Source organism: Lontra canadensis, unplaced genomic scaffold, assembly GCF_010015895.1.
Source record: "Lontra canadensis isolate GAN:19392208 unplaced genomic scaffold, GSC_riverotter_1.0 scaffold73, whole genome shotgun sequence".
Lineage (NCBI taxonomy): Eukaryota > Metazoa > Chordata > Mammalia > Carnivora > Mustelidae > Lontra > Lontra canadensis.
Window position 1 is genome coordinate 3621871 of NW_022631067.1, and position 17839 is coordinate 3639709.

The following is a 17839-nucleotide window of genomic DNA, read 5'->3' on the forward strand; positions in this document are numbered from 1 at the left end:
CAGATGTCTTTCTGCAGATGTGTGCGCAGCAAGCTTTATGTAGGAGAGATTCTAGGGGGGCAAGGCATGCACCTGCCCAGCCTCCCAGTGACACACACACCGAGAGAGAGTTGCCGGTGCAATACGGCCGGTGGTGTGTAACCTCACACACACACAGTGAAATTTGCAGGGTCCTGATGACCTACAAATGGTGTATCCACATTAAATTCATTTGATATTGTTAAAGGAAATTGATTAATGTAACTCTGAATAATTAACTGTGCCTTAGGTGTGCCAGAAATACTTACAGATATCTTCTGCCTGCTCTCATTCATATGCTACATAGAAACTGAGCCCCTACTATGCGGCAGGCATCTCTGAATTCAAGGGAAATGCACATGGCAGCCTCTTGGGTTGCTGGATAAATGACTACGTGACAGAGGCACCATGACCCGGTCTGGGGGGATGTGTGTTCAAAGGGGGCTTCAACAAGAGTAAGGGAACAGGGAACCTCCAGGAGGCTGGAGAAGAAAACACTAGTAGGTATAACGGATGGGTTACTGTGATCGTGGGGGAAGCAGGGAGGGGCTGGCATCAAAGCGACAGCCAGTTTCCAGTGTGGAAATGAGAAAGTGATTGTGCCATTTATTTGATGGGTGACCTGGGAGGAAATGCAGGAGAAATGTGGGAGTCTGTGCATTCCACTCTGGTCATGGCTTAGGGGCACACTATGGGATGTCCAGGAAGGCTGTTAGGCAGGTGTCTACACGGTAAGAAGCTGATCAGGAGATTAGGACAGGGTGTCAACACACAGAATGGACCAAGTCCTGGGACCACTGAGCACACGGGAGGGCAGACTGTAGGACCCCACAGCCCCTTAAGTAATGGGGGACATGTAAGAGAATAATCATCACAGGTTATACCAGAGTCATTTCCTAGAAAAGGATGAAAATGGAGGTTTAGCCCTGCAGGTGGAGACTCCCGGAGCAACACACTTTTGAGTTCTGATCATTTTCCTGATCGGTTATTGATCGTCTCTGTGCTCCCACTCCCTAGGGGCTCCCACTCCCACGCACGCTCCTTCTAGCAGCTCCCGCGCTCGTTCCTCCAGTCTACTGCTAATAGAACCAACCAGAACCGCGTGAGAACAAGAGCCAAGCACAGGCAGGTGTGTCCTTGGGTAAAATCTCTGAGTTTCTCTGACCTTTACCAGAGCTGCTCGGAGGCCTTTCTGGTTCCTCCTTGAATCTTGCTAATACTTTACTGGATGAAGGAGGTCGATGAGGGGTCTTCATATAAAAGCAGGTGTTACTGAATATAACTTAAAATCAGTTCTAAATGGGGTGATAGGAGTCAAAAGGCACAAAGTCCCAGTTACAAGGCAGGAAAGTCCTGCAGATCTCACGCACACGTGACGACCATGGCGAGCAGCACCGCTCCAGATGTTTGGAAGCTGCTGAGCTAGCAAAACTTGAAAGTTCTCAACACACGCACACACACACACACACACACACACACACACACGAGAATTTAATGCTGTATAGTGATGTATGTTAATTAAACTTACTATGGTGATCATTTTGCAATCCACACACACATCCAATCACTGTGTTGTACACCTAAGACTAACACAACATTGTACGTCCAAAAAATCAATATTGCGGGTGAAGGTGTATTACCTGCCCATCAGTGTCATTAACATTTCCTGTTATCAATTCTTTTATATACACTGACACTTTATTATCAGCTCTCCGTGATTTCCCCCCCAAAAAGGTGCTTATCGGGCCAAACCCCTCAGAGGTAGTGACACACCAAAGTGGCACTTTCCAGCCAAGCAACAACAATCTCTAAGTCTATCACATGTTTTCAATCCAACTGTTCTGAGCAAATATAAGAAGACTATGTTCAAAATATTTGAAAACACGTACAAGAACATGAACCTTCACTTGAGCAGCATTAATTTGCAGCAATCTTCTTTTTTCCTTTATTTCTGCAAACTTGGGCCAATTTATGGCCAAATTATGGTCTTATCATGATGTTCCCATTTATTGGTAAACTGCAGATTTTTTGGCTCAACGTATTCTCCAACCCAAACAAGAAACTTACATGTTTAAATTTGGAGTCCAACATGGGCCTGCGGGAGCCAGATCTGCAGGTGAGGTGTCTCGTTATTTGTTTGCTGGCTTCAGACTTGCCCGATCCTCTTTCTCCACTAAAAGAAAGCAGAGAGAGAAAACCCAAGTTTACTGTTTTGGAGAATGTAGTAAACAATCCAATGGGCAGACAGGATCCTCAGATACAAAGATGGTGAGGGAATGACTGGCCCTTTGATGCGTGTATGGTATCATTTAACTCTTCCTTTTGATTTGTTCATCCAAAATAGTTAGTACACATGAGCTACGTCACATGCCCTGTGTGGTATTCTAGACGCTGGGACGCCATATGAATTTAACCCCAACGTCTCTAGATGCTGGAGCCTCATATCAGTGGGAGGCAAGTCTGCCATCCAACGTCTCACAGGGAAGAACCACACGTGTAGGTGAATTACAGCAGACAGAGGTCAAGCTGAAAAGAAAGACAATGACGACTTGTCCTCAGCTTTGTAAATGAAGGTAAGTGAGGTGGCCCCAGGGGACAGTCTCTACAGTGGGGATGCGTGTTCTAGAGCTCCACCACATGACCTTGCTGGATCTTTCTGAGCCTTCCAGGAAAGACATTCCACCTTCCTCCGGAGACCCATGGGATCTTTCTACGCTTCCCTTGTCTTCTCTCCAAAATGAACATAAAGCAAGCAGCTCCTGAAACTAAGTTGTTAAGATGGTCAGATGTGACCAGGGGAGTAAGGTGGATCCTCAGATGGCCAGCTGCCCCGTGAGGCTGCTGTCAGCCTGACGTTCTGCATGTCCAGAACAAACGGACCCTCGCCAAACTTGTTATTAATAAGACAATACTTTTCCTATTTCTCAGGCATGCTTCATAACTCATCAAATTTCTTTTTTAAAAGATTTTCATTTATCTATTTGAGAGAGAGAGAGAGAGAATGTGCATGAGTGTGCAAGCCGGGGCAGGGCAGAGGGAGAGAGAGAATCTCAAGCAGGCTCCTTGCCGAGTGTGGACCTGACCTGGGGATCAACCTCAGGAGCTGGAGGTCGTGACCTAAGCCAAAACCAAGAGTCAGATGCTTAACCCACCAAGGCCCCCAGGCCCCCACAACTCATTTAATTTCTGTAAATGAACTATATTACATTTTGGACACGAGGCAATAGAAGATTAACATAAAAATGCAATACAGTAATTATTGATTTAAAATGAAGTACTTACTGTTTCCAGATAGAATGCTCATGAAAACAGTCTTTATTTAGGAAAAGTCTTTATTCAACTGAGAGCTTAAAAATTAAAAATCTGTATAAAGCTCTTTACTAGTGCTGATTTCTCAAGCTTCTCCCTGCGTCTTTCGTACTAATGAATTTGCTTAAAGGATGCTTGCCGGAAAAGAAGAAGCTGAAATTTGCTTCTTTTATTACAGCCTCCCCTTGTTAACAAACACTTCTATTCCCCTCATCCACATAGTTGAACGACGTTTTAGAACAACCACCTTGGGGCACAGGTGACAGAGACCTGCACAGGAGAAGGAGCTCCTTTTCTGGGTTCAAAGACATTTGCTTTTAACCTTCTCATTTCAGAGATGAAACAATTTAGCTCTTTCTTGATGGAAATTTATTCTACATTTGTATTCACTGTTATAAATATTCTCTTACTTAGCAAAATAATTGGCTGTTTCACAAATCTTGTTGTTGTAGAGATTCTGTTCATAGGGAATAAGGTTCCCACAGGTGAAGAAGGAGCAGTGTGCCCAGAAGTGGAAGAAACCGGGGAAGACTTCCTCATGAGGTGGGGGGTGGACTGATTCTTGGAGAAGGGGTAGTGTGGAAGGCAGCCATTATTCAACAAGAGATTCTCAACCAGTACTGCAGAGTCTGCAGACATGAAGACCGCAGACATCTATGAGGGAATGTGGCTGAGCTGCCTCCCCTCCCGCCACCACTGGGCTTACTCTATCACAACAAGTAGGAGTAGAGAAAATGATCATCAGTTCTCTTAGCTGGCTAAAATCCCATGGATTTTAACCATCTCATAAAATCCCCAAAATGGCCATATTCCATTTAAACTGAGTAAAATACAAGGAAATAAAAGAAAAAATATAATATGGGATAGGATAGAGTTGACTCTATAGGTGATCAAATTAAAACTAAAAGTCCTACCCTTATGTGTTCAAGAAACATTCCTTGATCTGCAAATCCAGTCTGTGATTCCATTAGAATTGGCCAGATATTGTGGGTGGTGCCAGTCAGGAGCCCATAAGAATTTTAAAGCTTACTTGAATAGCCTTGTTTGGTAAATCTGCACATGATAGAGGCAGACCCAATACCGTGTATTTCACAAGTCACTTGTGTGTACAGCATATAACATTAATTTAGATTTGCTCCACACACTCTTCGGATAATGTATTTTTGTCACATGTGCTCTGACAATTAATTAAAACCATCCATCAGGGCCTTAAGAAAATTAAAGATAAGATAGATGATGGTGAACTCCAAACTCTCAGTTATAACCCAGGATCCAGATCTGAACATCATGAAAAACTATTCCTCAAGATGAAGCCAAGTGTGCTAGTTGGTACCTACAATTATCAACAAATTGATTGAAAAATCAAACTGAATTTTTGAAAATAAGACTTAAAAAGTCCCACCCTAGTCCTAAGTTATAGGATGGCTATTCTAGGAATATTTGTGTTTTGAACCCCAAATCTGAAATTATCCTTTGTAAATGCTTTTTGTAAGATGTAATAGACTCTCTTGGGCCACCTGGGTGGCTCAGTCAGTTAAGCATCCAGCTCTTGGTTCTGGCTCAGGTTATGATCTCAGGGTCATGAGATCGAGCCTCACGTAGGTCTCTGTGCTCCCTGAGGAGTCTGCTCAAGAAAGACTGTCTTTCCCTCTCCCTAAGTCTCTCCCTCCCACTCTCTCTCTCAAATAAATGAATCTTTTAAAGACACAATAGACTCTCAAAAATGATCTTTAAATCATGTATTTAGCTGACTTCTAAATTTACTAATTTTAATGAATTAGTATAATAAGTACAGAAAACTTTTATCTTAGGCAAGACAATCAAGGAGATAGAGAAGCCACATGAAAACATCAATCCTGAAAGAAGACAGAGAATGACTAAAATAGCAAGTCCTTGTGATCACAGGTTGGCTCTTGATTTCTTGAACCTGAACGAAGAAATCTTTTTTCTTTTTTTTAAGAGAAACTGGTTGATACATGGCATTATTAGCCTTTAAAAATGTCCCAAAGAAATAATGCTTCTGTAGAATACTAACAGGTCCTACTGGAAAAACAATTCCATGAGTAAATTCATGTAGAAAGCACTGGGTTAGAGATCAACAGCTTTATTTACTGAAAGCACTTGCTAGATACTGTGAAATCTCTAACAGGAAGATTCCCAAAGGATACAATTCATTGGCAACTCAGAACTTCGCTATGAAGCAATGTCTTTCAAAAGAATTCAGTGGATTCAGTTAGAATTTAGGAAAATCCACGGATATGTGGCCCTCATTTTAAGGAAGCACGGGGTGGGCTGCTGGAAACCTTGTTGGGGTGACCACAGGGGTCTGGCCATGCACTAGTGGGTAAGCTTCACTCAGGCCCAGAAGCCAGACGATGGGGTTCCCATCCCACATATGGTATCCACTATGCCCTACACTAATTAATCACCATTCACCAATTTACACTATTGGGCTCACATCCCAGATTCACTATTTACTAATTGGACACCCTAGACTAATGAGTTACTCCTCCTAATACACAGTCACCTGACAGTTAAAATCATGATGTTAATAATAATTCATATCTTGGTTCTGCACAGCAAAGGAAACAGTCAACAAAACAAAGAGGCAACCGATGGAATGGGAGAAGATATGCGTAAATAACACTACAAAGAGTTCTATAAAGAACTCCTTAAACTCAACACACACAAAACAGATAATCATGTCAAAAAGTGCGTGGAAGACATGAACAGATACTTCTCCAAAGAAGACATACAAATCACTAACAGACACATGAAAAAATGTTCATCATCATTAGCCATCAGGGATATTCAAATCAAAACCACATTGAGATACCACCTTACACCAGTTACAATGGCCAAAATTTACAAGACAGGAAACAAAATGTGTTGGAGAGGATGTGGAGAAAGGGGAACCCTCTTACGCTGTTGGTGGGAATGCAAGTTGGGGCAGCCACTTTGGAGAACAGTGTGGAGATTCCTTAAGAAATTAAAAATATAGCTACCCTATGACCCTGCCATTGCACTATTGGGTATTTACCCCAAAGATACAGATGTACTGAAAAGAAGGGCCATCTGTACCCCAATGTTCATAGCCACAATGGTCACAGTCGCCAAACTGTGGAAAGAACCAAGATGCCCTTCAATGGACGAATGGATAAGGAAAATGTGGTCCATATACACTATGGAGTACTATGCCTCCATCAGAAAGGATGAATACCCAACTTTTGTATCAACATGGACGGGACTGGAAGAGATCATGCTTAGTCAAATAAGTCAAGTAGAGAGAGTCAATTATCATATGGTTTCACTTATCTGTGGAGCATAACAAATAGCATGGAGGACAAGGGGAGATGGAGAGGAGAAGGGAGTTGAGGGAAATTGGAAGAGGAGGTGAACCATGAGAGACTATGGACTCTGAGAGACAAACTGAGGGTTTTGGTGAGGTGGGGTGGGGGACTGGGTGAGCCTGGTGGTGGGCACGTATGGCATGAAGCACTGGGTGTGGTGCATAAACAATGAATTTTGGAACACACACACACATAATAAATATCTTGGAAGACTGCTAAAGCAATGGATAAGGGAACACATGGAAGCTCCTCGTGAAGAGTCTGGCACTTACTAAGTTCTCAATAAACATCAGTTGTTATTAATGACCACACTAGTATATATATACACCCCACAGTCTCACGATTTTTAAAAAATGCTCCCCATTTTGGTCAAAATTAGACTACACAATCAGATAGATAAAGCAGATGAGAACACAGTTGCTTGATTCAAGAATGGCCGGGGCCACCATGTCCCCAGGGCCTCTCCTGTGGGGGTGGGGGCACTTCAGAACAAGGGTGAACACAAGCACTTGTGTGCTGTTTTGAAAACCAGAGCACGGGTGTTTGCAAGCCATCCATCTGACCCTCTCTGGAACTTCTGATCAAGTTAGTAACTTAAAAGTGTATAAATAAGTGCTAACTTAAGTATTTAAATGTCTTTTGGGTTCTATCCAGGTGTCCACATTTCCTATCTCTCATTTCACTTTGATGAGTTGGGCAAAGGTTTATTGACACATTCAGCCACCAGCCAACACTACTTATTGTAACTTGGGCAAAACCTGAGGATTTACAGAAGTCCCCTCTGGTAGAGGTTGCTCCTAATATGAAATGTAATTCTCAATGCACATCTTATTTTAATACCTAAATAGTACTTTAATCCTTTATCAATACATAATTTCATGTCACCTCCACGTCCTGCGGTTCTTGTGTGTGTGTTTATTTTCGCTTCCATGTAAATCATCATCCTGGGCATCTTGTATTAAGGAACTAATGTTACCATGATATTTCAGTATAAAATACTTCCAGTGTATACTTGGTAAAAGATGAGCATAGGTAAATAGCGAGAAGTGGGTGAGAAAACCCACAATTGCAGGGTAATCATTTGTATTTTGGTCTGCACCACATCGTGGCAGCTGATAGTGGATGCCTCTCTTTCCCTGTGATTCCTGAGGTTTGAAAGCCAAACCGCGCTGGTCCCAAGTAGTAAATCTTCAAAATGAATTGAGTTTCAGGTTAAGTGTGTTGATATTGATTCTACCACACTTGGGGCTATTTCTAAGAACAGAGATGTTTCTCCTTGCTAACGAGTCAAATTACTTATTAGAAAGACATGTGGGACCACCAGGAGCTGAGGAAGTCAATGAATGTGAACCAGAGGAAAGGAGGAGAAACTCACAGCCAAGCCCCCAGCGCATCAGTGCACCATGGGAGGGTGGGCGAGGGGCGGGCTCACCTGAGAATGAAGCACTGGGGCCGCTGCTCCTGGAAAAGCTGGTGAAAGGCTCTCTCGGCGCAGGAGAAGATGTGCGGAGGCAAGGAGGAGCAAGGCTGCCCCGTGCTGCTGAGGTAGAGCTGAGACACCTGCCGGGCAGAGTGGGAGACCGACATCATGAGAAGGTACAGGCTTCTCGACCTCAGGACACAGCTGACTTACTCCCAAGATTCAAACGCCAGGGAAGCTCTATATCTGAAACTCGTCTATAACTACAAAAGTCTGGGAAATTATGTCCTTTTCAGCAAGTTTTAAGCATTTACAATGATAAAAGAGAGGCGGGTGTCTGATCCTTCATGACTTGGTTCGCGGGCTTGAAATTCTTTTGCTGTCCTTAAGCAGACCAACTCATGCACATCCAGTTTGATGGGAACCTGTGGAGTAAGCTGAACCTGCGGGGACTGGCATCACACGCAATGTCTCTCCGCAACATTTCTTCTCAGTAACATGAGCTAGAAAGGGTTTTTAACCCGAGTAGAAAGCACTTGCCACCAAAACATGGAAGAACTTACAAACTGCTCAGAAAAACAAAAAAGAACTTAATTTCAGGGACATAGTGACTTATGAGGATTGCCATGGTGCCAGTATGTTCAGTCCTTTTGAGTACCAGTAAATTCTGTTATTTTAGAAGAAACACAGAATGAAACGGAGGTGTCTGAGTCATGAAGAAGTATCAGACAAACTCAATTTTTCTTTTACATAGTAACTGGCCTGTCGCTTCAAGGCTGTTGAGAGTGGGAATCTCATCAGAAGATGGAGGGAAGTGTCCAGACAAGATCAAAGTCCGCCCACCCTGTCATGGCGGCCTGGGTCTTTGGCTCTGTGGGCATTACCGGGAAAACGGGAAAGACTTGAATGGGATGTTTTGACCGGATGGCCACAGTGCATCAGGAGGAATTTCCTGATTCCAGGGGTGGTACAGAGGTTTCACAGGGAATGAAAGCCTTTGTTTGCAGGAAATGCACAACCCATGTATTCAAGGTTGATGGGACAGCATGCCAGCAAATCATTTGGAAATGGTTGGAAAAAAATTTGTTTGTGCTATTTATCTGAAAATTGTTCATATGTTTGAAGTCATTTATAATCACAGGGGAAATAGTTTTTTAAAAATAGAATAAATGACCTGCAGCTATAAAAAATGATTAGGTGAATCTCACAAACATAATATTGGGTGGCGTGTGTCGGGACATGAGAGAACATTCTGTAAGATAAAGTACAAAACCAGGTAAAATGAAGCTACACCGTAGAAGTCGGGTCGGTGGTGTCTTGGCCAAGGTGCCGGTGATCACAGAGGGGCAAGAGCAGGGCTTCTGGAGTGCGGGAAATGCTCTGGATCTGAGGGCTCGTGAAAATCTACCCATCAGGGCACTTAGAAACCCATGTTCACTGTAGCTCAGTAAAAACTCCAGAAAGCCCAAATCCACAAATACCGTGGTTCTGGCGCAGACGCCAGAAGAAGGGATCACCTGGACAGACTGGAGAACTCAACCCACGCCCACACATGGGTGTGGAGTTGGGGTACGTAAGGGGGCTGTTGCGTGCATTAGGCATTAAGAATGGGCTGACTAGTAAAGGAAAGGAACGCTGATCTCTATCTCATGCCAGGTGTGAAAATGAATTCCAGATGAACTTAAGTCTCACTATAAACAGCAAAGCATAAAACATTTACACAAGGAAACAGAATAATACTTTCATGATTTTGGAATAAGGAACTAGGGTTCCCAAACATGAATTCTAATGGGAAGGATGAAGCTATATCAAAATCGTATATTTGATAATTGCTGTTTGACCACAAACATCATACACACAGAAATACAATAAAAACCAAAGACAGAGAGGAGATTAAGCTGTGTCTTATAAACAACTTCTACAAATAAATAGGACTGGAAAGAAAATAGAAAATTAGACAAAGAATACAAACAGAAAAGGATAACCAATAAATAAGAGAAAAGAAGCAGAAACTCTATGGTAACTGGGAAATGCCATTTCAAACAGGAAGGTGACAGATATAAAATACTGATAACTTTATCAATGGCCTCATAATAATAGTCATGGCTTACACTGGCTATGTGCTTGCTGCTGTTCTAAGCACTTGGTATCCATCCAATTCTCTTAGAAATCTATGACTTGGGTATGAGAATATCTTCCTTTTTAAGAGTGAGGAAATTAAAGCAAAGAAGTTAGTAACCAGTCAAAGGTCACATAGCTCATTAGTGGTGATGCTTGGTTTCAAAAGGCAGTTTTCTCCAGCACTAGAAACATGCACCACACTGTGGAGAGTTAGTTGTTCAATCGCGACAGAGATTTGGTAACAACTTCTAAACGTAAGGGGGGCTTGACCAGGAATCTCTCTGAAGAAACTCTCAGACATTCACAAAAAGCGCACATGAAATGGTTCTTAGCACTCTTTGTAAGAGCAGAAAACATGCCAATATAGGGTTTAATGGATGAATATAATGGATTGTGTTTTAATATGATAAAATACTATAGGACATTTAGAATACATTTTTTTAAAGATTTTATTTATTTATTTGACACAGAGAGATCACAAGTAGGCAGAGAGGCAGGCAGAGAGAGAGAGGGAAGCAGGCTCCCTGCTGAGCAGAGAGCCCAATGTGGGACTCGATCCCAGGACCCTGAGATCATGACCTGAGCTGAAGACAGAGGCTTAACCCACTGAGCCACCCAGGCGCCCTAGAATATATTTTTGAGAACTGAAACTATCAACATAAAAAAGCACAAAGGCTAATGAAGATTTGTTTTTGTAAAAGGACAAAATTAATAAATCTGAATGTATCAGCAATATATCTGAGTGAATTAAAATGGAAATATAATAGTATTTGCAGGTTTTTTTCTGCACATGTACAGTTGTCCCTCCTCTGCCTTTACCCATATGGTCACCCCCAGGGGGTGCCTGAAAGCACAGAGTGCCAAACCCTATATACATTGTGTTTTCCTATATATACCTAACTATGATAAAGTTTAATTTATAAGTTGGGCACGGTAAGAGATTACCAATGATAACTAATAATGAAATAGAACACTTACAACAATATACTGTAGTAAGTTTTACAGGTGTGGTCTCTCTGTCTTTCTCAAAATACCTTATTCTTTATTTATTTATTTATTTATTTTGAAGATTTTATTTATTATATCATGACCTGAGCTGAAGGCAGGCATTTAACTGACTGAGTCACCCAGGCTCAAAACACCTCTTTGTCCTGTATATACCCTCTTCTTGGGATGACGGAAGATGATCATGTGCAGTGAGTGAGAGTCAGGCTACTACTGACCTTCTGATGCTATGTCAGAAGTAGGATCAGTCCCTCAGTGAACCTGACCGCAGGTAACTGAGACCACGGAGAGCAAAACCGCAGGTAAGTGGGACGACCGTATGTGCCTATGTATAGTGAATGTATAAAAGGTTGGATGAGTGGCCCCTGGGGGGCTCAATCAGTTAAGCGCCTGCCGTTGGCTCAGCTCATGATCTCCAGGTCCTGGGATCGAGTCCCACATTGGGCTCCCTGCTCAGCAAGGAGTCTTCTCCCCTCCCTCTGCCTCTTTCCCTGCACATGCATGCTCTCTCTCTCAAATAATTAAAAAAATAAAATCTTTTTTTAAAAAAGTGACTGGACAAAAGGGTGATAGTTTCGGGAGAGTGGTTGTTATTGCTTATGAAAAGGGATCTGCCTGTGTTCATAGCATACCACACAAACTAATCTAAGACACCATACAATTAAAACAAAGCTTTATTTTCTGTTCTACGCAGGAAACAAATGTTAAAATTGAAGTAGGATGTGAAGTATTCTTAGCACATCATTATAGCTGTGTCCCAATCTCAGGAGTGTATGCGAGCAAATAGGACTTCCTTATTTGAAAGAGTTCTCAGATTTTTGTATTTTTTAATTATTCCAGAATTTAAAATGTATATCAAAAGAATGCATAATAGTGATGTATACATTGTAACTCATAAACCAACCAGGAAGTTCTAGCCCAGCTCTATTTTCTTGCAGGACAAAGTTCTGTTCCTTTTGAATACTTGCACTAACGCTATCTCATGTCGCAAGCCCAATATGGGCCTAATCAAATTTTAACAGAATGCTTTTAAGATCCATCTGTAAAATCCTGCAGAGAATTTCACTAGATGTTACAAACAAGGCGAGATAGAAGAGAGCCAGGAGCATGTGTGACTCCTACTCCGTTTCTTCACATCCTCAAGGTCACATCTACTTTTAAGGCCAAGTTTTACTGGACATCAAACATGTAAGGGATCTTGGGTATCGATGTTTTTTCATGATAATCAAACTAACACTTCTCAGATCCCTTCTCTTAAAAGCCCTCTCCTTTCCACATGGCGTCAGACTTTCTGTTGTAGAATATTCCATTGCTATAACCCGGTAATACTGGACTCGATTACCAGGTAATACCTGGTAATCGTTGGTAATTCTGCCAAAGGCCAATACTTGGCTTCATAAGGGGTATAAATACAAAACAATCATTTTAATAGAACAGTGCATTTAATTAAGATAATAATCAATTCTACTTAATTATTTCTATTGAAGCTTGAAGATTTTCACAGTCTTCTGACAAGCCGTGTAACCTTCAGATTGGCTATCATCACCACCATCATTTTCATTATTAATATTATTGCACGTTCTCACTGGGTCCAGCAACTACCGTCAGCAACAGCCATTCCAATCCCACATGCCTTCTCTCTCCCCTTCACCTTATTCCTTCCCCATCTGCATCATCTGGGAATAAGATTCTGGTCACTGGTAATTTTAAGTGCTTGATTGGAACTCATGGGTGAGAGGACATCACATCAGGCTCATTCATGCGTGCCTCCTTTTGCCCCTTGGCTGGACTCTCTGCTTCTAATGAATAAGGGTTTGTTTTTCATTGTTTTTGTTTGTTTGTTTTGTTTTTATGAATCACCTCTCTCCTACTTTCATGCATGACACCTGTCAATAAACTGCTGGGAGGTGGCAGAATCCTACCTTGTTCTGAATTCTTAAGCCAACCATGCAGTTCCACAATGGATGAAGGGGCTTCCCAGCCATCCAGTTCCCTTAACCTGTGGAAGCTCCCTGACGTTAAGAGGTCGTTGGCTTCACGCTATGGTAAAAATACATCCCTCTACTTGCCTGATTGGATTACCTACTCAATTATCTATATAACTATCCATATAGAGGACATATTCTGGAAAAAAATACTTGTTTTTGTTTGTTTGTTTGGTTGTTTTTTTACAAAGAATCACGTATAATAATAAACCAAATTGCCTCTGGGCTCTACGTTTGTGAGGCTGAGAGGAGCTCATCACACATTTGCTCTGAGGTTATATGACCTTGTTTTAAATTCTATCCCTCCCGCTCATGGAAGACTTTAGAAAATTTGTTAATTCTGCTGAAGGCTTGGTGTTTTCACCTCCAAAGTGGAAATAATAATTCTTATACTGATTGCATTGCCTTTTGTAAGTAGACGTGATGACATATGTGGAACTTGTTGCAGCAGACCTACCACGTGATGAGCCCTAGACAACACCGGGTCCTCCTTTCAGCTCCACTCGTCCAGAGGTAACACACTCCGCTCAGCCATCCAGCTGCGTGCCACACTCAGACATGCAGTGGGAATTTTAGGAGACCAAGAGCAAGTGGGATCTGAAATTTAATGAAGCCCTAAGCCTGACACCCTACACTAGATGCCATTTCACACAGTGGGAGAGCTTAATCTCACCACCAATAGAGGACATGGGTTCTGAGCTTTTCTGTGTCCTTGTGTACTCATAAATATGATCCTGAGAAATTATCTCCAGGTCTTTTATCTGGAATGGCGTCATTATTTTGCACATTGAGATTTCCAAGTGATACATCTTTGGTTTGTGAAATCCATAGTAAAAGGAACAGTGAGAAATATCTGAGACCAGTCTGACATTGATGTTTGAGGGCCATGCATACCTATGGCTGACGTGTCCACTCTGAAGACATTCACATGTTCACTGGTTTCCACAATAGCACAAACACCAAGATGTTTGTCCTTTTTAATTACTACCTCAACAATGCATTAGACCTGTTTTCGTTTGTTTTTTAAGGATTTTACCTATTTGACAGAGAGAGAGTGTGCACCTTTACCTGGGGGGTAAGGGGGAGGAAAGGGACCCAGAGTGCGAGGCTCCATTCCAGGATCCTGGGATCAAGACCTGTGCCGAAGTCCACTCAACCAACTGAGCCACCCAGGCACCCCAGACCCGGTTCTTTAATGGCAGCCATCTACCCTGTCATTGTGGTCTCCCCATCTCTCTTCCCTTCCTCTCCCCCTGCCTCTTTCCCCATCCTCTTCCTCCTCCTCCTTCATTGCTTTCTATTATTTTTCTACCTCATTCTTAAACTTGCTGTGACTCCTAGAAATCTTCTAAAATGAAATATCTATGTGAATTACTCCTAATCTTGCATCTAAGGGAGAACTTCTACATTTCAATTTAACCTCTAAAAACTGTACATTCACCTGAACCTGGTTTTTCCTCATCAATTTTTCTTTTCTTTCTTTCTTTCTTTCTTTCTTTTCTTTTCTTTTCTTTTCTTTTCTTTTCTTTTTTTTTTTTTGTTATAGATTCTCCTAGACTCACAGATTCAAAACCGGTATCTTCAAGGGATGTCTTTTCTCTTATTTGTTCCTCAAATGAAATTCTCTGCAGGTTCTTAGTGTCTTTTCAGAAACTCACTCAACTTCTGCCCACTACCACCAGAGTCCCCATGCTTGGCTTGCTCTTGAATTATCTCAGTGCCTACTAATTATTCTTCCTGCCTAAATGTCTCTTGTTCTCAAACTGAAGGCAAAAGACTTATAAACACTATTTGTATTGAACTTGTTTCCAGTGAGTCTTTATTTTCTAAAATTAAAACTCAAACTCTTTAACTTAGCTTTATAGTCTAGATCCAAACCAGATTTTTAATTCTTCAACTTTTTTGAACTTCTTGTTCTTATAAGATTAGTCTGTGCCATCTTCTAATGATCCTATATTTTTTGGTCCCCATAATGTGACTCTAGACAATTCTTCAAAGTATACTTCCTCTCCCCTTACCATAATCTTACTCATTCCTTAGGATTTGCAACAATCCCATTGCTTTTCCAAGTAATGCCTGTCTCAACTTGGGAATACCTCCTTCCCTCCAGCATTCTGACTTGTCAATTAATACTGTACATTCTCAATACAGCTATCTTACTGTCCTCATCTACAAGGGAAATCTGATTATGCATGATCTCTAGAATATCAGTGCAGTTTTTAAGGATGAGGAGAAGCTTACTTAGCATCCCCAAATATCTAACATAACATACTGTGTTTAAGGGACTCAATAAATTTTTCTTGGTTTGTTGAAGCATTCTTGTTCCTGATCATAACACTGCTTCTTTTGCAAAGCCTATTCAGAAAGATCTGGCTACTTTTCTCTTTTCTCCTTCTCCCCTACCCCTTACATGTTTAAAATAAGCAAAGTCACTCACCTTCAACATAAATGGGGAGCACAACAGTGAACCCCTCCCTGCTGGTTATACTTCATTTACAACTGTCTGCCTCCTGGCCCCCTGGGAGCCACTCCCCTCAGTGACGGTTCGCTTCACATCAACATTGCTTATGGCTATAAACCACCTCTGGGAGAGGGCTGCTTCCTGCCATGTGTTTGTATTAGTCTCAAAAATGCAGTTCAACACAGAGGCTCTGCATCCATGATTAATGGCCTCCTATGGAATGAATGTTATGCAAAGCTTAACATAACACAGTTAATGGTAACAAAATTAAAGCGAGCTACAGATGATGCTCATGGATTTGTTTTTCAACATGAAACACAGAAGTCATTCTCCTGGTCTACATAATCTTTACAAATATAATCATATTCAGTGTTTCAGTTTCTTCTTTTATTTAACTAATGAGGGAAGAAAATAAACTATCTGAACAGAGTTTGTTATTTAAGATAATAAGCATACACTTGACTACATAATTTCTGAGCATAAAAATAAGTGAAAATCTCTCTTGCATGTCCACAGGACAGCGGGACAACTTGATGTGGTTCAGTATGCGAGGAACTGACATAAAATCACAAGGTACTAAGGATGCTACACAGGATGCTCACCAATTAGGCCTAAGAATGAAGTCTGTGTAGCGGCCCAATATCTATGATTATACTACGAGTTACTACTTGTAGACCAGGAAAGTGCAAACTATTTGATTCTGCAAAATGGAAGTGAATTCCAAAAGCACCAAACACAGTAAAAGCTCATTATGACCTATTAAAAGTGGGCAGTTTTGTTGTAAGCTTTTTATCAGTGCATTATTTTACTCAAATATATTTATCTTCCTCCTACATTCTATGCCAGAGTCCACTGGAATTGATGGATATAAAGGATGATACATGTAAGTTATATGTCGCATTCACTATTTTAAGTTTTAATGAACCGTTCATGCAAAAATCTCATTGCATCATGTTTTATTCCTACATTAATAAAGAAATATGTCTCTTAATGTCTCTCCTTTTCTCTATTAACAAGTATTCTTGAAAGACCTGCAAATACAACACGTTACTTGAGCCAGAAAACTGTTACACTATTGATACGCTAAAAATGAAGAAACCAGAAAATCAATCTTTTCCATTTGGAAATAGAATATAACATGACAAATAATATTGTACTAAAAGAATTCATTATGTTACATTTTCCTTAATCCTCAGAATTTGACCACTAGATCTATAGAAGCATTTATATAATAGCTATATATGTACATATTTTATGCAATATCTAAAATTGGCTTTTGTCTCAACATAAGATTCTTTTTGACTCTATGACCAAATGTAATACCATAGATAGAAGCCAAAAGCAACACATTAATAGGCAGTTTGAAATAGCAGGGGTTCTCTCTCTTTCTATAGCTGTCTCTCTTAAACTGAAGAATAATGAACTTGGAAAGCATCAAAGATGCAGAAAGCTCAGGCACCTGGGTGGCTCAGTCAGTTAAGTGTCTGCCTTCAGCTCAGGTCACGATCTCAGGGTCCTGGGATGGAGTCCTGCATCAGGGTCCCTGCTCATCAAGGACCCTGCTTCTCCCTCTCCCTCTGCCTCTCCCCTCTGCTCATGCTTTCTCTTGCTATCGCTCTCTCTCTCAAATAAATAAATAAAATCTTTTAAAAAAAGATGCAGAAAACTGTGGTTAAAGCAAAATTAAAAGTCCCAAATACTTATTTATATAAGGCAGAAAATTGGCAATATAACTATATAACTTAAATGATTATCAAATGAAACTCGAAGAACTTAGAAAGAAGGAGACAATAAAAAGAAAAAGCAGAGATCAAACACATAGAGAATAAATATATAGTAGAAAAAAATTAAGTAAGGAAATGTTTTCTTGGAAAAGATTAATACAATCAAGAAATTCCTAGCAAGTTGATTTTAAAAAGTCAGAGAAGGAATACATGACCAACATTGGGAACGGAAAGAAATCACTCAAAATTCTACAAACATTAAAAAAATAAATAGGACTCATGAATAATTATATGCCCCAAACTTTGGAAGATTAAATATAATGAACAGAATCCTTATAAAACAAAACTATTAAGAACTGACATAAAGGGGTGCCTGGGTGGCTCAGTGGGTTAAAGCCTCTGACTTTGGCTCAGGTCGTGATCTCAGGGTCCTGGGATTGAGCCCC

At 41.0% G+C, this 17839-nt stretch overlaps 1 protein-coding gene across 1 annotated transcript in view; it reads right to left on the reverse strand.

The window, feature by feature from the left end:
* Positions 1–17839, reverse strand: part of MYO16 (myosin XVI) — a 587020-nt gene that overhangs the window by 273869 nt on the left and 295312 nt on the right. The window contains exons 13-14 of the mRNA XM_032881053.1: positions 8110–8237; positions 2086–2191 (exon numbers count right to left, since the gene is read on the reverse strand). Coding sequence (XP_032736944.1) covers positions 2086–2191; positions 8110–8237 — 234 coding nt within the window. The remainder of the gene's footprint in view (positions 1–2085; positions 2192–8109; positions 8238–17839) is intronic.